At 47.1% G+C, this 20089-nt stretch overlaps 1 protein-coding gene and 1 long non-coding RNA gene across 10 annotated transcripts in view; one reads left to right on the top strand and one right to left on the bottom strand.

Moving 5' to 3' along the window:
* The window catches only part of LOC116564959, a 25563-nt gene extending 9331 nt beyond the window's left edge, over positions 1-16232 (bottom strand). The window contains exons 1-2 of the long non-coding RNA XR_004275172.1: positions 14765-16232; positions 3591-3596 (exon numbers count right to left, since the gene is read on the bottom strand). This is a non-coding gene — a long non-coding RNA (uncharacterized LOC116564959). The remainder of the gene's footprint in view (positions 1-3590; positions 3597-14764) is intronic.
* YEATS2 (YEATS domain containing 2) overlaps positions 1-20089 on the top strand; it is a 101471-nt gene extending 81382 nt beyond the window's left edge. For 5 of the 9 annotated variants that reach the window (XM_032298458.1, XM_032298460.1, XM_032298457.1 and 2 more), the window contains 10 exons: positions 5458-5586; positions 6410-6508; positions 8639-8741; positions 9644-9717; positions 11742-11821; positions 12945-13146; positions 14455-14681; positions 15591-15665; positions 16683-16756; positions 18033-19572. In XM_032298458.1, the coding sequence (XP_032154349.1) occupies positions 5458-5586; positions 6410-6508; positions 8639-8741; positions 9644-9717; positions 11742-11821; positions 12945-13146; positions 14455-14681; positions 15591-15665; positions 16683-16756; positions 18033-18141 (1172 nt within the window). In that variant the 3' untranslated portion in view covers positions 18142-19572. Of the gene's footprint in view, positions 1-537; positions 919-5457; positions 5587-6409; positions 6509-8638; positions 8742-9643; positions 9718-11741; positions 11822-12944; positions 13147-14454; positions 14682-15590; positions 15666-16682; positions 16757-18032 lie in introns of those variants that run through there. The other 4 variants (XM_032298461.1, XM_032298459.1, XM_032298454.1 and 1 more) reach the window with 3 other exon arrangements.

Raw genomic sequence — 20089 nt, 5'->3', positions numbered from 1 at the left:
GTGTCCCACCCCCCGACAGGCACCCCAGTGTGTGATGTTCCCCTCCCTGTGTCCCACCCCCCGACAGGCCCCGGTGTGTGATGTTCCCCTCCCTCATTGTTCAGCTCCCACTTGTGAGTGAGAACATGTGGTATTTGGTTTTCTGTTCCTGTGTTAGTTTGCTGAGAATGATTGCTTCGCCTTCATCCATGTCCCTGCAAAGGACATGAGCTCATTCATTTTTATGGCTGCAAGATTTTGTTTTTTATAACTAATTTTAGGGCACAATTTGACCTCCATTGACAGCCTGTTTATATTACTTAATGTGAATATTTGTGGGTTTTGCCACAGAATATTGATGTGTTTGATTACATCATGCTGTCTCAGCTGCCAGGAAGCTGATACACTATGTGGCTTTGCTTCTTAAACTTGAAAGATCAGTTTTGTTTTCATTTTCCTACAGTCCGGTACAGACAGATACTTCTGTGAAATAAAATAAAAATGTTGCAGCACTATTTAACTGTTAAAGTTTCTAAACACTCTATTATCTCGTTGGAGATTGATAATAGCCAGCATACCGCTGGCACTGGTCTACCGGAAAAACTGAGTATCACCGAGATACACGTGCACACGCATGCACACACGCACGCACATGCACCCCTACTGCCTTTGGATAAGAGGCTGTGGGTGACGTTGTTGTCATTACTATTATCACTTCGTTCATATGTAGCTCCAAGCCAAGCTCCTTGTGTCTTGTTTTTGGATAGAGAACAATTAAGGCTGATTATATTTTTCTCTTGATTTCTACCTCCCTGTTAAAATTGACCAACTTCTATAGGGAGTACTTGTTCTCTCCTAACTGAATGTTGAATTTGAGGCCCTGTGTTGGACACTGGAGTAGAAATTGTAGAAATAAAAGGAGTGATTATAAATAATGAACGCCCCTCCCTTGTCTCTTTTCTGGTCATGTTTTTGGCAGTAGATGAAGACTCCCTGCTGTAAGTTCTGGTTGCCCGAGATGCTGCTGATGGAACTTTCTGTATCACATTTTCTTTTCTTTTCTTTTTTTTCTTTTCTTCTTTCTTCCTTTCCTTTCCTTTCTTTCCTTTGTTTTTGAGATGGAGTTTTGCTCTTGTCACTCAGGCTGGAGTGCAGTGGAACAATCTTGGCTCACTGCAACCTCTGCCTCCCAGATTCCAGTGATTCTTCTGCCTCAGCCTCCTGAGTAGCTGGGATTACAGACATGCGCCACCATACCTGCCTAATTTTTGTATTTTTAGTAGAGATGGGGTTTCATTGTGTTGACCAGGCTGGTATTGAACTCCGGATTACAGGGGTGAGCCATGGCACCTGGCCCACATTTTCATAAAAGGATCAAACTGTTTCCTACTTATAACCAGCAGTTTTTCAATTAAGTTTTTTATGTGCATCGTAAACTGCATTAAACAAGGTCTCATTGGGACAGATGCTGTGTGAGGCAAAGGAGAGAGCAGGAGGAGATTCCGTCAGCATGCAGAGCCTGTGTGGGGTGTTGGAACTTGGACCTGGACTCTGGCGGAAGCCACTGCAGGGTTTTAAGCTAAGGTGCAGTATGATCTGCCTTACCTTTTCGTAGGATCATGGGTGCAGCATTGACAGTAAGCTCTGAGCACAAGGTGGAAGCAGAGAATGGACCAAAACGTAGACATTAAGAAAGAAAAATGTTTGATGGATCAGGGAACTCTGGCCAGATGAGAATTTTTCCCAGAAGTGAAGGGCGTGAACTGCCAGGTTCAAAAGGTACAGTGTAAAGAAATTGAAAATTTCAGAAATTACTTATCATCAAGCTACTCAGTGGCAGCGCTAGAAGCTAGCATACTACTGCTTTTCGAAATGCAAGAACCTGACTTTGAGTCTAGAATTCTCTCGCCAAGGAGATCATTACAGAGTGAGGGTAGAACTGTTTCTGGCAGGCAGAATTTGCAATGTGTGTTCTGTGTAGACTCTCCAAAGACATTCCTAGGATCTGTGTTTTACCAGAGTGAAGAAGTGTAAACCCAGAAAGGGGAGCATGGGAGACCCAGCATGAAGGAAGGCAAAGTAAATTCCCAGGGTGATGATGAAGGGGTGAGAGTTCCGCGGCAGGCCCAGAAAGCAGAGTCCAGATTGGCCCGGATCACAGAGCTCTGGGAGGGAAGCCTAATGTGAAAATGAGACTCTGTGTAGGAGATTTGACTGAGGAGATTCATACTAAGCAGTGGCTTGCAGACTGAGCTCTTGAAGGAGGTAGGAAAACTTACAAAGATACTGAAATGAAAGAGGAGGAAATTAACTCCAGAGAATAGAACGAAATCCCGGTATCATGGTGCACTTCTTTGGATTGATAGACAGCAGCATTGGAGTACAGATGGCCCTCAGCCTACAGTGGGGTTATGCTCCAGTCAGTCATTGTGAGGTGAAAACGTCGTAAGTGGGAAGAATGCATGGCTGGCTGGGGCTGTGGCTTGCTGCCGCTGCCCGGTGTCGCTTTTACACCATGCTGAAGTCAAAACCTCCAGAGTCAACCATTGTAAGGGAACGTTTGTATAGCAAAGAAAGGGCATATAAGTGCCTTTAAAGGGGCACTTTTTAAGGCTCTTATCCCTTTTTGGCTAGATTTGACTTTGACTCTGGAGGAAGCCACTGAAGACGACCCCATCTAGGGGCTGGGTGCGGTGGCTCACGCCTGTTATCTCAGCAGTTGGGGAGGCCAAGGCAGCTGGATTGCTTGAGCTTGGGAGTTTGAGACAAGCCTGGGCAACGTGGCAAGACCCCATCTCTACAAAAATAAAAATAAAAAATTAGCTGGGCGTGGTGGTAGTGCCTGTATTCCTGGCTACTTGAGAGACTGAGGTGGGAGGATCACTTGACCCTGGGAGGTCAAGGTTGCAGAGAGCCATGATCGCATCACTGCATTCTAGCCTGGGTGACAGAGCCAGACATTGTCTCAAAAAAAAAAAAAAAAAAAAATCTACCCTAATACTAAATCAGTAGGTAAAATGAAAAATTGATGAATCAAGGCCTACAATGTTTACATTCCTTTTTAAATTATTTTTATTTTATTTTTAGAGCAGAGTCTTGCTCTGTTACCCAGGCTGGAGTGCAGGGGTGTGATCATAGCTCCTTGTAGCCTCTGAACTCCTGGGCTCAGGCTGTTTCCCCGCTTCAGCCTCCCAAGTGGCTGGTACTACAGAGGCATGCCACCATATGTGTCATTTTTTTTTTTTTTTTTTTTTTTTTTAGGTAGAGATGGGTCTCGCTTTGCTGCCCAGGCTGGTCTGAAACTTCTGGCCTCAACCAGTCCTCCCTTCTTGGCCATCCAAAGTGTTGGGGTTTCAGGTGTAAGCTGCTGCACCTGGACACATTCTTCTACATATACTGAGATAAATATTAATAAAAAGAACCAAAAGCGTTAAAAGTGGATGTCACTGGGGAACTAGATGAAGATGGGAGGTGGAATGCTTTTACTTATAGCCTTTTAGTACTTTTTAACTTTTCATCTGATCATCATGCGTAGAAATATGAAAACTCAGATTATTATTAAACTGCTCAAGATCACGTCTCAGGAAGTATTACTACCTGGCTGATCTAACACTCTTCTGTTCCAAAGAAAGATTTTGTTTATTTAAGGCCTTGTTCTAGAAATTATTTAAGATTATTCCTTTCCTTAGCTCAAACCAACTGCTTTCCGGTGCTTTTAAAGTATCTTTAGCCCTGATGCTGGGTTTTTGTTTTTTTTTTGTTTGTTTTGAGACAGAGTTTTGCTCTTGTTGCCCAGGCTGGAGTGCAATGGTATGACCTTGGCTCATTGAAACCTCTGGCTCCCAAGTTCGAGTGATTCTCCTGTCTCAGCCTCCCAAGTAGCTGGGGTTACAGGCAACCGCCACCACGCCCAACTAATTTTTTTTGTATTTTAAGTAGAGACAGGGTTTCACCATGTTGACCAGGCTGGTCTTGAACTCCTGACCTCAAGTGATCCGCCCACCTCAGCCTCCCAAAGTGCTGGGATTATAGGCATGAGCCACCATACCCGGCCACTGTTTTTAAAGTATTTCTTAAAATGTTTTTATATTGTTTGTGCCTCGGATGCTCCTTCACAGTAAAAGCTCTTCGTGATTTTTTAAATGGCACTCTGAATGCCTAGAACGGTTTTACCATGGAAATGGGAATATGGAAATCACCTTTAAAATAAAATGAGAGAAGGTGACCCTTTCTAAAATGATAGAGAACATCTGATGTTGGAAAAACAAGGGCTGCACAGAGCTAGGAAATGATAAGGTGTGGTGTGCAGATAGTTGGATGTATTAGATATGGAGGGACGGTGTGAAGGAGATGCCCACAAATTGGGACCAGATTAAAGTGGACCCTGAAAGCTTGAAGCTAATCTTGGAAATGTATTTTAGGCAGTCGAGAGCCAGCATAGGTTTTTAATTAGGAGAATGACAACATTTCACATCAAAACATGGAATTTTATATTCAGAGTGATGTACAAAATCCAAAATTTTGTGCACATCAGAGCTGTGTACAAAACAAATTGTCATAGAAAACAAACATGGAACATACTGTCTGAAAACATTAGTACGGATTATCTCTGCAGTAGGACCTTGGGTGACTTTTTCTCCTTTTTACTAGCAAAAATGTATTACTTCATTGTTGTGGGACAAGAGTACTTTATATGGACAGGCACAGTGGTTCACATCTAGAATCCCAGTGCTGAGCAGGAGCGGTAATCCCAGCACTCTGAGAGGCTGAGGCGGGTGGATCACCTGAAGTCAGGAGTTCAAGACCAGCTTGGCCAACACGGTGAAACCTCGTCTCTACTAAAAGTACACAGATTAGCTGGGCGTGGTGGCATGCGCCTGTAATCCCAGCTACTAGGCAGCCTGAGGCAGGAGAATCACTTGAACCCAGAAGGTGGAGGTTGCAGTGAGCTGAGATGGCGCCACTGCACTCCAGCCTGGGCGACAGATCGAGATCTGTCTCAAAAAGAAAAACCCCAGGGCTTTGGGAGGCCATGGTGGGAGGATCGCTCAAGGTCAGGAGCTTCAAGACCAGCCTGGGCAGCAAAGCAAGACCCCCAGCTCTACAAAAACAGATTAAAAATTAGCTGTGTGTTGTGACATGCCTGTAGTCCCAGCACTTCGGGAGGCTGAGGCAGGAGAATCACTTGAACCTGGGAGGCAGAGATTGCAGTAAGCCGAGATCGTGCCAGCCTGGGTGACAGAGCAGGACTCCATCTCAAAAAGTAAATAAATAAGTAAGTAAATAATTATTGTCAGGCTGATGTTTTATTGTGAAATCCACAGCATCTGTTGCGTTCTGCTTCTCATTCTTTGTTTACTGGAAGGGTAAATGTCCTGGGAACTTCCTCCTGTGAGAAAATTTGGGTGGCACAGAGGTTAAGGAACTTTCTGGAAGCACCTGATCTTCAGCTTGGCCTTATCTTCCACTTTGTTCTAGGATTGTTAAAGATTCACTCCAGTCAGTCCAACCCTCAGCAGGCTGTCCTGACGATTCCCAGCCAGCTCAAACCACTCAGCGTAAACACGTCTGGAGGGGTACAGACGATCCTGATGCCTGTGAATAAAGGTGAGTCCCTCGCCCACGGGCCGTCTGCGCTGTGGCCGCCTCCACGTCTCCCAGCATCTTCCAGGTGGTGACTGCCCTGCCTGTGTACAGCCGCCCTTCGGCCATCACGGTACTTCCTGCACCGTGAATGCTAGGCCACCAACACCAGGACTCGAAACCCAGATGTTTGTTGGCTTCTAAATAGCTGCCCTTTAATCTGGTTATTCTAGTTAGAAAATAAATAAATAAATAGCTGCCCTCTTGTAAAGCTGAATTGAGGGGGAGCATTTTAAGTGTTTTATAAGAATTTACATTAATTGGATTTTTTTTTTTTGAGACAGTTTCCTTCTGTCACCCAAGCTGGAGTTCAGTGGTGCAATCTCCACTCACTGCAACCTCTGCCTCCTGAGATCAAGCGATTCTCATGCCTCAGCCTGCCGAGTAGCTGGGACTGCAGGCGCCCACCACCATGCCTGGCTAATTTTTGTATTTTTAGTAGAGACGGGGTTTCACCATCTTGCCCAGGCTGGCCTTGAACTGACCTGAGGTGACCCACCCACCTCGGCCTCCCAAAGTGCTGGGATTATAGGCGTGAGCGACTGCACCCGGCCTGGATTATTTTCTTAGTTTAACGACAAGCTCCTGTTTCTACAGTTGAAGTTATACCTCAGTTGCCCTCATACCTAATCATCAGCCACTATGAAAAAGGGACTTTGCAGTTCCTGTTGTCCTGAAGTTATTTGTGCTGTTAGTCTACTGTGGGCTCGTCACCTGGGAGTGAGATCACCCTCATTAAAGATAATTTCTGTATTTGTTGTATCCCTCCCTCCTTTTTTCCCTTCAGTGGTTCAGTCATTTTCTGCCAGCAAGCCACCTGCCATTCTGCCTGTAGCTGCCCCAGCTCCAGTTGTCCCCAGCTCTGCTCCAGCAGCTGTTGCGAAAGGTGCGTAGGATCTCACAGAGTTTTCGTCCTTTTTGTTGTTGTCATTCATGTTCTCTCATGATGTCCAGGAGTTTTATGCGGGACGTTACTATAATCTGAATCCTTTGAATTTTCAGCATTTGTGAATCAGCCACTTGGCAAATATGTACTAAATGCTCATATGGTAGACTTAACATTGAGGGAAACACAGAGATGTATAAGGATCATTACTTCCCTTCAGTAATTTATAATCAGGTTGAATAGAATTGCTGTAGACAGCAAGCAGTGATTGATAAACACAAGACATGTGGGGCCAGGGAAATTATTGCTGAAATATCACACCCTGGGGTGTCTGATCGGGGCTGGCAGGGGGTGTGGGGAAGGGCAAGACTTTGTATTGAGGATGGATTATAACCTGGACTTTAAAAGAGTAGAGGTTTTTAGCTGTGGAGAGGCAAGGGGTATACCAGATTAGGGGCACAGTAGAGACCAAGACTCAGCTTCCCCTTTGGGGAAGTGGCCAGTTAGAGGGACTCTTTTGCAATAAAGGAGGATTAGGTAGGGACCAGACTTTGGCCCACAGGAGTAGATCAGGATAGCACGGTGGATTAGAGCAACACGTGTGACCTTGATAACATCTCCAGTAACATTGATAGCTCCTGTGTGTTAATACCCTGCAGTGGACCAGTCACCATACTAGCTGCTTTGTATATATAACTTCTTCTTAATTCAGCACTTCAGCATAGCTCTTATGCCCATTTTGCAGATGAGGAAACCAGTTTGGGGATGTAAGTATATACATCCCAAGTTCAACAAGCCAGAAAGCAGTAAAACCAGAAATTGAAATACACATTTGTCCAGTCCCATACCATGCTGCTTTTCAAGCATGCCAGGGTCTCGCATGTTGGGAAGGAGGTGGCTTTGTAACTTACTAAAGAAGGATTTGGCAGACTGTGGCCCACTGCCTGTGTTTATGCATAAAGTTTTATTGGTACATAGCCATGCCCGTTTATTTACACACTGTCTCTTCAGACTTTCGCACTACAGCCGCAGTTTCTACAGAGATCCAATGACCCACAAAGCCTGAAATATTTACTGATTTACTTAGCATAGAAAAGGTTTGCCAACCCCTGGCCAGAAGATAGCTCATGAAAGAATAGCGTCAGTCTGGACCAGTATTTCTCAATAGGAGGGACATATAGGCCTGTCTCACACAGATTCTCAGTCAGTTCATTTTGGACTGGGCCAGAGCATATTTGTTTTGATTTTAATTGAAGTAAAATGTTGTTCAGTGAAATATAGTTACTTTTTGTATAAACCTGGCCATCTCTACCTCTTGATGGGGTAATACCTCATTAAGAGTTAGAGATAGCCAGGTATGGTGGCTCTTGCCTGTAATCTCAATACTTTGGGAGGCTGAGGCTGGTGGATCATTTGAGGTCAAGAGATCAAGACCATCCTGGCCAACATGGTGAAACCCTGTCTCTACAAAAAATACAAAAATTAGCTGGACGTGGTGGCCTGTGCCTGTAGTCCCAGCTACTCGGAAGTCCGAGGCAGGAGAATCACTTTAACCCTGAACCCAGGAGGCGGAGGATACAGTGAGCCGAGATTGCACCACTGTACTCCAGCCTGGGTGACAGAGCGAGACCCTGTCTCAAAAAGTGTGGTTTGATTAGCTTGGAAATATCTAAGCACAGTGGATCTGATCTTTCTGCCTTATGTCTCAGAACACTGAGATAATGCTGAAAGTTGATAAACTAGCTGGAGAGACGATGTTGAAAAGGTTACAGTATTAGAAACTAGAACAAGCCAGCCTTGTACTTCAGTGTTGGTAAATCATGTGTGGGAGGGGTCTCACATAGCAGTGTGGGTGGTGGCCCTTTAAGAAATACCTAAGGAGCCGTTTTACTGCCCTGCCCTGTCATGAGACTGGAGTTGTCCCCCCGCCGAGACCCAGGCTAACAGTTCTTCCCTTGTCTGATAACCCTGGGATGGTAGGAGCCATCTCAGTCTCCTGGCTGTGTCCCCACAACAGCTGGAGCGGCAGTTTCCTTGCTGAGCTTCACTGCAAGAGCTTTGTCTCTGCCTGCACGTGTCTTTCCACCGCTGACCCCTAACAGCTGCCTCTTTGTTGCTCTTCCTTTGTAGTGAAGACTGAACCAGAAACCCCTGGGCCAAGCTGCCTCTCTCAGGAGAGCCAGACAGCAGTGAAAACAGAAGAAAGCTCCGAGCTGGGAAACTATGTCATTAAGTAATTCTGCCAATCTTTCCTAAAGGAATTCCGCTTCGGGTGTTTGTCTGAGGCTTTCTGAAAGTCACACCTGTGACAGCTTGAGTGTGTGCAGAGTTGTGTGTGTAGTTCTAAGCCCTTGATGGGAGGAACTGTCCATCCCTGTGCGGTGGACAAGTATTGTCACTTGACACACGCTGAGGGTCATCATTTTACATAGTGATGTGACTGGACGTGGCACGTGATTTGTAGCCTTAGAAGCCTCAGATGGGGTTAGACTTCCCTTCAGTTGAGCTTGCCAACATGGGCTTTCTCTGCTGAGTCCTTGGGCACAAAGTTTCTCCTGTTGCCATCTCTCAGGTGTGTACACCCTTTGTGACTGAGTGTCCACTCACCTGCCTAATCTTAGCTGCCTCTTCATGAGCCATACACACTCTTTGGTTCTCCTCAAAATGCTTCCTGAGGTTTTCTAATTTCTAAATCAGGAAGCCACTTCTAACCAGCTACTTGTAAGTATCTGAAACTGCCGGGGACAGTAGAAACTTAGCCACTTTAACATGGTAGATGGAGGCGGGAACTGTAATAACCCTAAGATGGGTATGCAGAATTTTTCTGCCCTAGTAGCAATCTGCAAAAAGATTATATTGCTATTGAATTTTGAGGTGTAGATTAAGTGTCTGTAATATTTGCATAATCTTCTGTTCCTGGGATCTTATTTATTTAGCCTTGACATTTTAAGTATAGAACACCCTTCCTTTACAAGGAAGGTAATCTATGGAACGAAAGATAGGCTAACATGATGATTTTACATTTTAATTCCCTCAGAACAGAATATATACATTAAATACATGACATATATATGACTATAGAATCTGCTACAGGTATTTAATTTATTGCCTGAATTTTTTTTTTTGCCCTTTCAGGCTAGACCATTTAGAGACTATCCAGCAACTCTTAACAGCGGTAGTAAAGAAGATTCCGTTAATCACTGCAAAAAGTAAGACAACTACACTGAATATAGGGGCGAATTTTTAAAAGCTGTGAACTTAAGGTATTGAGTCAACTGAAATCACTTGGGATTGTAAATTAATATTGATACGCAGTTACCTTGTAAGGTTTCAGCTAGAGATATAGCTCATATGCAGGGGTTTTAGAATCAACATCCAGTTTTTTATTGTTTTTACTGTGTTGATCTATAGAAGGAATGTTTTACATTTTCCGTATGTCAATCATAAATTGTTAACGTATGCAGTTAAAACTCTGCATTAGTGTTTGGTGTTTGAGTGAGGAATGCATTTAGCATTTCCTGCAGTGCACCAGGTCCTGTGTAGGCTTAGGACGTTCACTGTCTCGTGTAATCCCAGCCTCCTGTGTGATAGCTGGTGTCATCTCCATTTACAGATGAGGAAACTGAGGGTTAGCAGGGTTGAACAAGTTGCTCGAGGTCACATAGTCGTGGCTGGTGAGACAGGAACCAGACTGGCTCTGCTTGATCCTAAGGCCGTTCATCTTTCCTCTGAAGCTCAGTATGGCACACTGTAGAAATGCACAGGTTATAAGACCTCCAAGAGTGGCGTGCTTTATCACTACCCATCCTTAGCTAGATTCAGTGATTTGCTGCTTAGCCTCAGTTGTTCTGACAGAATTCATAGCCCTTGCTGATGGGCAGCAGCCTGCAGACACAGGAGTGTGCTCGTGGGTAAGACCACGATGCATCCTCAGAGGGAAGCCACTGGCAACCTCCATGCCACCTACATTTGTAGGGCTCTGAACACGCATGCCAGGTACAGACCACCTACTTACTTTTTCCAGCTGTAATGGCAAAGCAGTAATCTCTTTTCTCATAAGGTAAAGTTTGGGGGATCATTTTGATATAGCTTAGAGTAGATGTTTAGTGAGTTTCCCAGCTTAACAGAAGAAATTCAAACAAAAAAAATCTCTCATATATATATATATATATATATACACATACATATACACACAGACACACACACACTTTTCTCTCTCATTAAAAATACAGAATATAAGAGCTGGAAGGTAGCTCAGAAACTGTCTTCCCAACTTTCTCAATTTATAGATAAGAAAACTGAGCTAGGCCGGGCACGGTGGCTCACGCTTGTAATCCCAGCACTTTGGGAGGCTGAGGCGGGTGGATCATGAGGTCAAGAGATCGAGACCATCCTGGTCAACATAGTGAAACCCCGTCTCTACTAAAAATACAAAAATTAGCTGGGCATGGTGGTGCATGCCTGTAATCCCAGCTACTCAGGAGGCTGAGGCAGGAGAATTGCCTGAACCCAGGAGGCGGAGGTTGCGGTGAGCCGAGATCATGCCATTGCACTCCACCCGGAAAAAAAAAAAAAAAACCCCTTCCAAAAAAACAACAAATAAAAAATAAAAAAAGAAAACTGAGCTAGCCACGGTGGCTCACACCTGTAGTCCTAGCACTTTGGGAGGCTGAGGCAGGCGGATCACCTGAGGTCAGGAGTTGGAGATCAGCCTGGCCAACATGGTGAAACCCCATCTTTACTAAAAATACAAAAATTAGCCAGGTATGGTGGTAGGCGCCTATAGTCCTAGCTACTCGGGAGGCCAAGGCAGGAAAATTGCTTGAACTGGGGAGGCGGAGGTTGCAGTGAGCTGAGATCACGCCACTGCACTCCAGCCTGGGCGACAGAGCAAGACACCATCTCCCACAGCCACCTTGTGAGTTAATGGCAGGCCCAGGGCTCCTAGTGGAGCCACTACTTCCACAGACTTTAACAACTTTATGGCAGTGATTACCTTCTCTACCAAAGAGGCCAAGCTCCCAAGAAGGGGTGTTGCTTTGGGTACATACGACAAGACGCCTTTTTTTCTAAGGAGATGCCCTCCTGTATTAGGCTGCATCTGAGCTTGCCCAAGAAGGAACATACCTGCAATAAAGAGGTCTGAAGAAGTTACTGGCTTGCTTCCAGCAAATGACATGTGATTTGAATCATAAATGCTTTATTCAGGGTTTGCTCGGTGTGTGCATTCTAGGTGAAGATGCCAGCTGCTTTTCTGCGAAGTCTGTGGAGCAGTACTATGGCTGGAACATTGGAAAAAGGAGAGCCGCCGAGGTAACCCCCGTCTGCCTGTTTGACACGCAGGCAGAACGTGTGTCCCTTCTGGCTGCCCCCAGAAACCTTTTCTTATGGAACAGGGATGCAGATTGCAACACATTTTGTTAAAATATTCAATGGCAGAATATTTTCCTCAGTTAAAAGAAGCTCATTTTTCAGAGACCTGTATCCAGCCAGCTTTCAGGGCTGCCTTCTTTTCTGCACTGGTAGAAACATCCCTCACGTTTTCTCAATTTTTTTCTGAGTTTCAGAAGTTTAAATGAACTAAAGTATTGAGTCCTTACAGCCTGGCAGCTGCTCTGCCGGTGTGCTGGGGTCGGGAGCAGCCTCTGCAGCACCTGCCCAGGGAGCAGTGGAAGGTGCTGGGGTCTAGGAGTTGCTGTTTTACTTTATAAGCATCCGGGAGCCGGTAGAAGTTCTTTAAGTGGGGAGTAACACAACCAGGAATTTTTTTTCTTTTTGCTTTTCTTTTTGATTTTTCCTGAAAAATCGGGTTAGTCCTTAATACTAGGAGTGGGGATGGCCTGGTTTTTGGTGGCAGAAGTGAGAATTCCATGCTGTTGTGTCTTAGATGGCAAAGAGTGTGTGTGTGTGTGTGTGTGTGTGTGTCTGTGTGTGTATATATATATATGAGAGAGATTTTTTTTGTTTGAATTTCTTCTGTTAGGCTGGGAAACTCACTTTTATTTTTTTTTTTTCCGAGACGGAATCTTGCTCTGTAGCCCAGGCTGGAGTGCAGTGGCGTGATCTCGGCTCACTGCAACCTCCGCCTCCCAGGTCCCAGTTCAAGCAGTTCTCCTGCCTCAGCCTCCCGAGTAGCTGGGATTACAGGCGTTCGCTACCGTGCCCAGCTATTTTTTGTGTCTTTAGTAGAGACGGGTTTCACCATGTTGGCCAGGCTGCTCTTGAACTCCTGGCCTCGTGATCTGCCCACCTCAACCTCCCAAAGTGCTGGGATTACAGGTGTGAGCCACCACACCAAGCCGGCTTTTTTTTCTTTAAAAAAAAAAAAAAAAAATTCTAACAGGTTAAGTAGCATGGTGATTTATGATTGCATGATATGTAGTTGTATTAAGTGGAAGGATTTAATTATGGTTCCAAAAAATATATTTTTTTAAAGTGGCAAAGAGCAATGACAATGCGAAAAGTCTTACAAGAAATCCTGGAGAAGAATCCAAGATTTCACCACCTGACTCCCCTCAAAACCAAGCACATTGCTCACTGGTGCCGCTGCCATGGCTACACCCCACCGGACCCTGAGAGCCTGAGGAGTGACGGGGACTCCATTGAGGATGTGCTGACCCAGATCGACAGCGAGCCCGGTAAGCCTGCGGTGGCACTGCCCCGAGCGCCTGGCAGCCTGGGGCATTCGCTGGAGTAGAGAGAGGTGAGGACTTGGAAGAGGTGCCACAGAGAACAAGAGCCTTTGCCAACCCCTGCCAGGTCCTCCCCGGGACCGTACAGTCCCTGTGTAGCTGTGTGTACCCAGGTATCTCAAGTGTTGTGCCGCAGCCACAAACGTCCCTGCCCGGCCCAGCATCATTTCTTCTTCGAAGACTTCTAATCCATCTCCTTTCCTGCACATCCAAGCAGCTTCCCCATCTTTTATGACCTTAGGGACACCCCCCACCGGCCAGCCCCAGACAGGTCTGTGCTATTTCTGTGAAGGTGAGGCCTGTCTCTCATCTGTTACTTCATTTCCAAGCCTAGCTCGGAGAATAGCACCTGTGTTGGAGGCACTTGTGAAACTGTTGTGGGTAATGTTGCTGGTGAGATGAACTGTTTTACGATTTGCATATACGAGCCTTCCTGTTAATCTCACAGGTTGTACACAGCCCCTAACCTACAATGGTTTGACTTGTGATTTGATTTTGTGGCTTTACAAAGCTGTAGGCATCAGTACACCCCTCGACTTACGTGATTGTATCCAGATAAGGCTGTTGGAAGTTGAAAACATCCTAAGTTGAAAAATGCTGTTTTCAGCTTATGATGGGTTTTCACATAGCCCCATCCATGGTGAGTCGAGGAGCAGCTAGAACTTGTTAGAGCCCAATCGGTAAAACAAAAGGCCAGGGGCCGGGTGCCCTTAGCCTTGTACCTGGTGTGGCCCTCACACACTGGTCCGGAAGTGGCAGTGCCCTGGGCCTGGCTTTATAGTCCTCACACGCTTTACCAGGCTTTGTATAAATCGCCTCATTAGAGACTGGACGCATAGTCTACATGGAAATGTTAGCAGTCCTGCTCTCTGAGCAGTGAGAATAGGGGTGATCCTTTTTATTTTCTTCACTCTGCATTTCTAAATTTTCCAGATTTGAGATGAAGAAAAATCAGGTTAGTCCTTAATACTCAGAGTGGGGATGGCCTGGTTTTTGGTGGCAGAAGTGAGAATTCCATGCTGTTTTGTCTTAGATGACAGTTACCTTACATACAGCACACACAGGATGCCTGTCTTTGTGTCTTTCTCCCTCATGAATTACTAGTTCTCATCATTACAGATCCACAGAATTTTAGAGTAGAAAGGTCAGCTCCCCTGATACATATCCCCCTTCCTCAGGCCATGGGTCTCATGGAGACGGAAGTCCTCTTGCTTTGTCCCCACAGCCATCGTAACACTGCCGCCTTTCATTTAGAGTGCCCGTCGTCATTCTCCTCTGCTGACAGCCTCTGCCGCAAACTGGAGGACCTGCAGCAGTTCCAGAAAAGGGAACCCGAGAATGAGGAGGAGGTGGACATCCTCAGCCTCTCCGGGCCAGTAAAGACAAACATCAAGAAGGAGCAGGAGGAGAAGCAAGAGGAAGTCAAGTTCTTCCTGCCCCCAACCCCAGGGTCGGAATTTATTGGGGATGTCACACAAAAGGTAGGGGTTGTGGTGGTAATAGTTCATGCGGCACACCAGACTCGGAGCTAGACATTCGGACGTTCAGCCTCACAGACCCAGACCCAGACCAGACTCAGACATTCTGCCTCTCAGCAACCAGACCCGGACGTTCAGCCTCTCAGACCCACACCCAGATGTTCAGAGGTTCTGCCTGGTTGACCCAGGTTGCTCTCTGGGCTCCCCGCTTCCTGCATCAGCGCCCTGGGGCAGGAACACTGATGGCACGTGAAAAGGTTGCTTGCTGAACGCAGACTTGAGGCACAGCTGGCTGGATATGAACAGTTGGCTCTGTTTCATCTTGTTTCTCATCTGCCTCAGGAGAAGCACCTTGCCTTCACGAGGCATTTCTGAATTGCGCTTCAGCGAGCAGTCCTCCCCCGCTGTGTGTCTGGGTCCTGAGTGCCCCTACCTTATCACACAGGGGAGAGGTGTTTATTGCCCTGCTGGGGCCTCATAGCTCGTCGGCATCTGTCCGTGCTCAGGGCCCAAGGCCGAAGAGTGCGCTTTCACTGGATGCCATGAAAAATGGGCAGGATGCTGTGTCCAAGTGCAAACAGGAAGTGGAGTCTGATTCCAGAACTTCCAGAGCGTTGGTCGCTTAGCAGAACTCAAGGCAGATCCCAACCATGTTCTCCCATGAAGGAGATTTGAGAGTTAAATAGGATCACAGTAGCATTTTAAACAGTTGGTCAGAAATGTAGAAAAACGAGGTAACATATTCTTCTAGTTGTCATATTCTGTGTTACTCTCCTGTGAATCTTGCCCAGCGTGTTTATCAAGTCCACCTTCCAACCAGGCATCTCTGGGTGTCTGAGAGGTGTGCGTCTTCAGAGATAGGCTGTTTTTAAAGTAGTGATACGAACAAATGGCTTTCTTCTGCTTTTCCAGATTGGGATCACACTGCAGCCCGTGGCGCTCCACAAGAACGTGTATGCATCCGTGGTGGAGGACATGATCCTGAAGGTGGGTGCCTGCAGGGGCTGCCGACCCCGCAGGAAGCATGGCTGCATGCCAGGCGATCTGGAGTAAGGGCCAAGGACAGAAAAGGAACAAAGATAACAGGCTTTAAAACTTCTCATCTTCTTTGGGCCTAAGTTCTCCTTTTTGTTTTTCTTCTTCTGATTTTTCAGTGGACTAAGTTATGTTTCCTCTAAATGGTCATGTCACTCTGAGGACATATTTTTTCACGTGGTTCCAGGTGCTTCCTCAGACGTGTTCTGGGGTGGTGGTCAGCGTGCTCGTTGCTTTAGGAGGCGGCAGGGACAAAGCCGAGGGCTTTTCCTGCGTGTGTCCACAGTCAGCAGCCCCAGCTGTGCTGAGCCTGGCAAGGGGACGGAAATGCTGCAGCCTCTTTCCCCAGCCTGATCCTAGCTCAGCATTTCCTTTCCCCGTGGATGCTCTCCAGGAATAGGGATACCTCAGTAACAGCCGCTTTCCTTAAAAACAATGTCTGGGGCTGGGCACGGCGGCTCACGCCTGTAATCCCAGCACTTTGGAAGGCCAAGGCAGGCAAATCACTTGAGGTCAGGAGTTTGAGACCAGCCTGGCCAACATGGTGAAACCCCGTCTCTACTAAAAATACAAAAATTAGCCAGGTGTGGTGGCGGGCACCTAGTGCTCCAGCTACTTGGGAGGCTGAGGCAGGAGAATCGCTTGAGCCTGGGAGGAGGAGGTTGCAGTGAGCTGAGGTCATGCCACTGCACTCCAGCCTGGGGAACAGTGAGACTCCATCTCAAATAAGTAAATAAAGAAATAGAACAGTGTCTGAATAATGAAAATCACTCTAGTTCATAATTTCTCAGAATCAGGGCCTTTATCATTTATGGTCTATTATTGAGACCTTTAATTTTTCATTAAGGACTTTTTAATTCCTAGTTGCAGTTGTTTCAAACATTTGGGGTAAGGGACGGGGTCAGATGCGTCCCTTCTTGCCAGCAAGCAGATGGCCATTTTGAAGAATAACAGCATTTTCTATTGTAGGCTACAGAACAGCTGGTGAATGATATCCTGAGACAGGCCTTGGCAGCTGGATACCAGACAGCTTCTCACAACAGGTATTGCTATCTCTGCAGTCTGTGGTATGAGGCTTACACCTCTTTCCTCACAGTCGAATCGCCCATGAAGGTGTTTTATATGACGTCAATCCAGTAGGAGATGGCGTGAGAGCTAGGACACTCTCAGAGCCAGATGTCTCAAGGGTCTGCCCTGTCACTGTCAGAGAACCTCGTGGTTGCTCAGAGGGTTCTGTCCTCCCCCACATTCCTTCACAGACATCTGGGACTCTGTTTTGTTACAGGGTTGAATACGTATTAGCTTTGTAACTGCAGTGTCCATTACATGTCAGACATGAGGGCCAGACGTTGTGTATATTACCTAGTTTTTCATTGCAGAACTATGATTCCCTTTTTAAAAACCAGGAAACCAGGCTTTGAGAGGTGATCTTGCCCAGCTTTCCCAGCAGATACAGTGTAGATCTGGGTTCCAGCTCAGGGCTCTTGGCACTGAGGCCCTGGCTCACCACCGCCCTTTGCTGACTCTCATTATCTTTGATTGAGACACTGAGTTTCAGTCTTTTCCTGGGCCCTGAAAGGATAGGAGATAGGCCACATTTGCTTTGCTCTCAGAGGAAACGATTATTTATTGCGTTATGCTAAAGGCTGTCACAGACTTACAGAACTGTAGCAGAGTGCCCGAGGACATCATGAAGAGGCCTAAATCAGGGGAGTATTAGACGAAACTTCACAGGAATATATCAGACAACATAAAAGGAAGGGGAACCAAGAGTTCCGGTCCTGCCGCCCGCCATCCTGCTTGACCCCCAAGTGAGCCAGGGGCGTCCTGTGGCCCCTGCCCACCTCCGTGGTCCCTTGTTCTGGAGGGGTAGAGTGACTGGGGTGCTTTTGATGGAACAGTTCACATCACGCCTGGCCCGGTGTGACTCTGTCTCCCCTCTCTCCAGATGGGAAATCGGGTCCCAGGGTTTTGCGGTGCTTTGACTCGGCTCTCGGTGTGCTGAGATCACTCACTAGTGTTTGTGTTCTGCCATCCACTTTCTCTTTTCGCAGTCCTCACAATCTTTTTTCTTAATCGTTCAACCAGGTTTTGATACCCTTCTCAGGCCTGTGAGTAGGAAGGCAGAGGGGAGCCCTGACTAGCGCCGTGACTCGGGGGAGGGCACATCTCCCCTCAGGGTGCCCCTAAGCTCTGCCTGTGGCTCAGGAGCCCTCTCCCGGGGCCTCTGCCTGGGATGGTCCCTGCGGTGAGTTAAGTGAGTAAATGAGGTATGTGTGAGAGAATTTCACCTGGTAACACCTTTGTTTTTTGGACCAGGATTCCCAAAGAAATTACAGTGAGTAATATTCACCAGGCCATTTGCAACATTCCTTTTCTGGACTTCCTCACGAACAAACACATGGGAATATTGAATGAGGACCAGTGAACGGAGTGAGGTGCCCCTGGAGAAGCAGGATTTGAAGGCGCAGCGATGCTGAGGACCTGCTGCTCGGGGCGGAGGGGGTTTCCGGCGCGCTTTGGGATGTTACGGCTACCCAGCCATTGCTGCCACCTCCTCCCGACTTCCCGCAGCGTGCTCCCTCCAGACGAAGTCCTCCTAGGACAGGAGTTTGTTTTCTGAGTGTGGAGGGAAGCTGTGAGTGGATACCTGCTTTGTTGGCCAGTGTTTCTGCCGACTCTGTAAAGGCCCCATGAGAGCTGGGCCAGGCTGTGTGCCTCAGGTCCTCCCTGGGTGTGCTCAAGGGGGCTCCTTGGGCCCGCCTCCCCACGAGATAGAAAATGAGTGGCAGGCTGGAGATGTCACCCATTTTGTGGGCTGGAGTTAGCAGCAGCTCCAGCAGTTACCCTGAAGAGAGACTGAGCTTCAGCCAGCGAGTGGTTCTCTCCCCTGCCTGGCCTTGATGTGATGGGACTGTACTCAGCCCAAGCGAGTCAGCTACAGGAAGAGGCCATACCTAGAGCAAAGAACCATGGAGGCCCGAGAGACTGCAGACTGAGAATTCCCTTTTGAGCACAGGAGCATTACTAGAACCACGGTCAAAGCAGTGGCAAGGGACAGAGAGACCCCAGCATGGGCCAGAAAGAGGTTTGATTATAACCAAGAAAACTCTGACTATGCTAGGAACACAGGGCAGCGTGCACCAGTCCCAGACACTTGGCAGAAGTGTAGCTGCGTGACGTGTGGGGAGCAGATCGCAGGCTCCACGCCGTCTGCACAGTCTGCAGGAGCTTCTGCTGCTGACCTCGTGCTGAGTGGGCAGTGGAGAGCAGCCCCCCTGCTGGGGTCGCCTATCTTATCCATGGATCGTGTATCCTCTTCTCTGTTTTCCCAAGAAGAAGAAAGTATTTAAAAGAAACACCAGTGAGTGCCTTAAAGTTGGGGAAGTAACTGCCCATACCCAGAAGCAGCGAGATTAGGCTGTGTCCGGAAGCAAAGGTCCCCTCGATGGGAGGGAGCAGCAGGCAGGGGAAGGAGGGAGCAGGTGGCACTGCCCAGCGCCCAGGCCACTGGCGGTGCCCTGTCCCAGACTTCCTAACGCCCTGTGTGGAAGGGAGAAGAAAGGATGCATGCTCAGCCAGAAATCTACTCCTATTCCACTCAAGGAAAATCAGAAACCTGTGAGTCAGAGTCAGAGAAGCTTATCCAAGCAACAGAATTCCTGTGTTCATGGGTCCTGCAGAGGTTTGAGTCAGGTAGATAGGGCAGGGAGTCACTGAATAAAATCTGCCTTTTAAATTCAGCATCTGGGCCGGGCATGCTGGCTCACAGCTGTCATCCCAGCACTTCGGGAGGCCGAGGCCGGAGTTTGAGACCAGCCTGACCAACGTGATGAAACCCCATCATCTCTACTAAAAATAAAAAAATTAGCCGGGTGTGGTGGCGGGCACCTGTAATCCCAGCTACTCGGGAGGCTGAGGCAGGAGAATCACTTGAACCCAGGAGGTGGAGGTTGTAGTGAGCCGAGATGGCACCATTGCACTCCAGCCTGGGGGACAGAGGGTGACCCCATCTCAAAAATAAGTAACTCACTCAGCATCTGAGGGCTGCAAGTGCAGAAGGAATCTATTCTCAGTAGGGCGTGGGGCACACACTGGCTTAACAGTGAACGGCTATAAGCAAGGTTCATAGGGAAGTGGGTAGATTCCTTCTGCTAAGTGGACTGAGGGCCACAGGATGGAGGGAGGAAGATCGGATGCAGATGAGAACAGATTTATTACAGGTCTGAAAGCCTAAAGAAATTATCTTTTTGCAAAAGAAACATTAAATGATTTAGCAGTCTCCACATGTGTTAATGTTTCAAATGTTTATCATAATGTGTATAATTGTGTAACAAAATTGTCTACAATAAATCTTTTGGTATTTGCGGTGGGTC

Source organism: Sapajus apella, unplaced genomic scaffold, assembly GCF_009761245.1.
Source record: "Sapajus apella isolate SASKATOON/1434 unplaced genomic scaffold, GSC_monkey_1.0 scaffold38, whole genome shotgun sequence".
Classification (NCBI taxonomy): Eukaryota; Metazoa; Chordata; class Mammalia; order Primates; family Cebidae; genus Sapajus; species Sapajus apella.
Note: the sequence above shows the minus strand (reverse complement) of the source record. Positions and strands in the feature narration are given on the sequence as shown.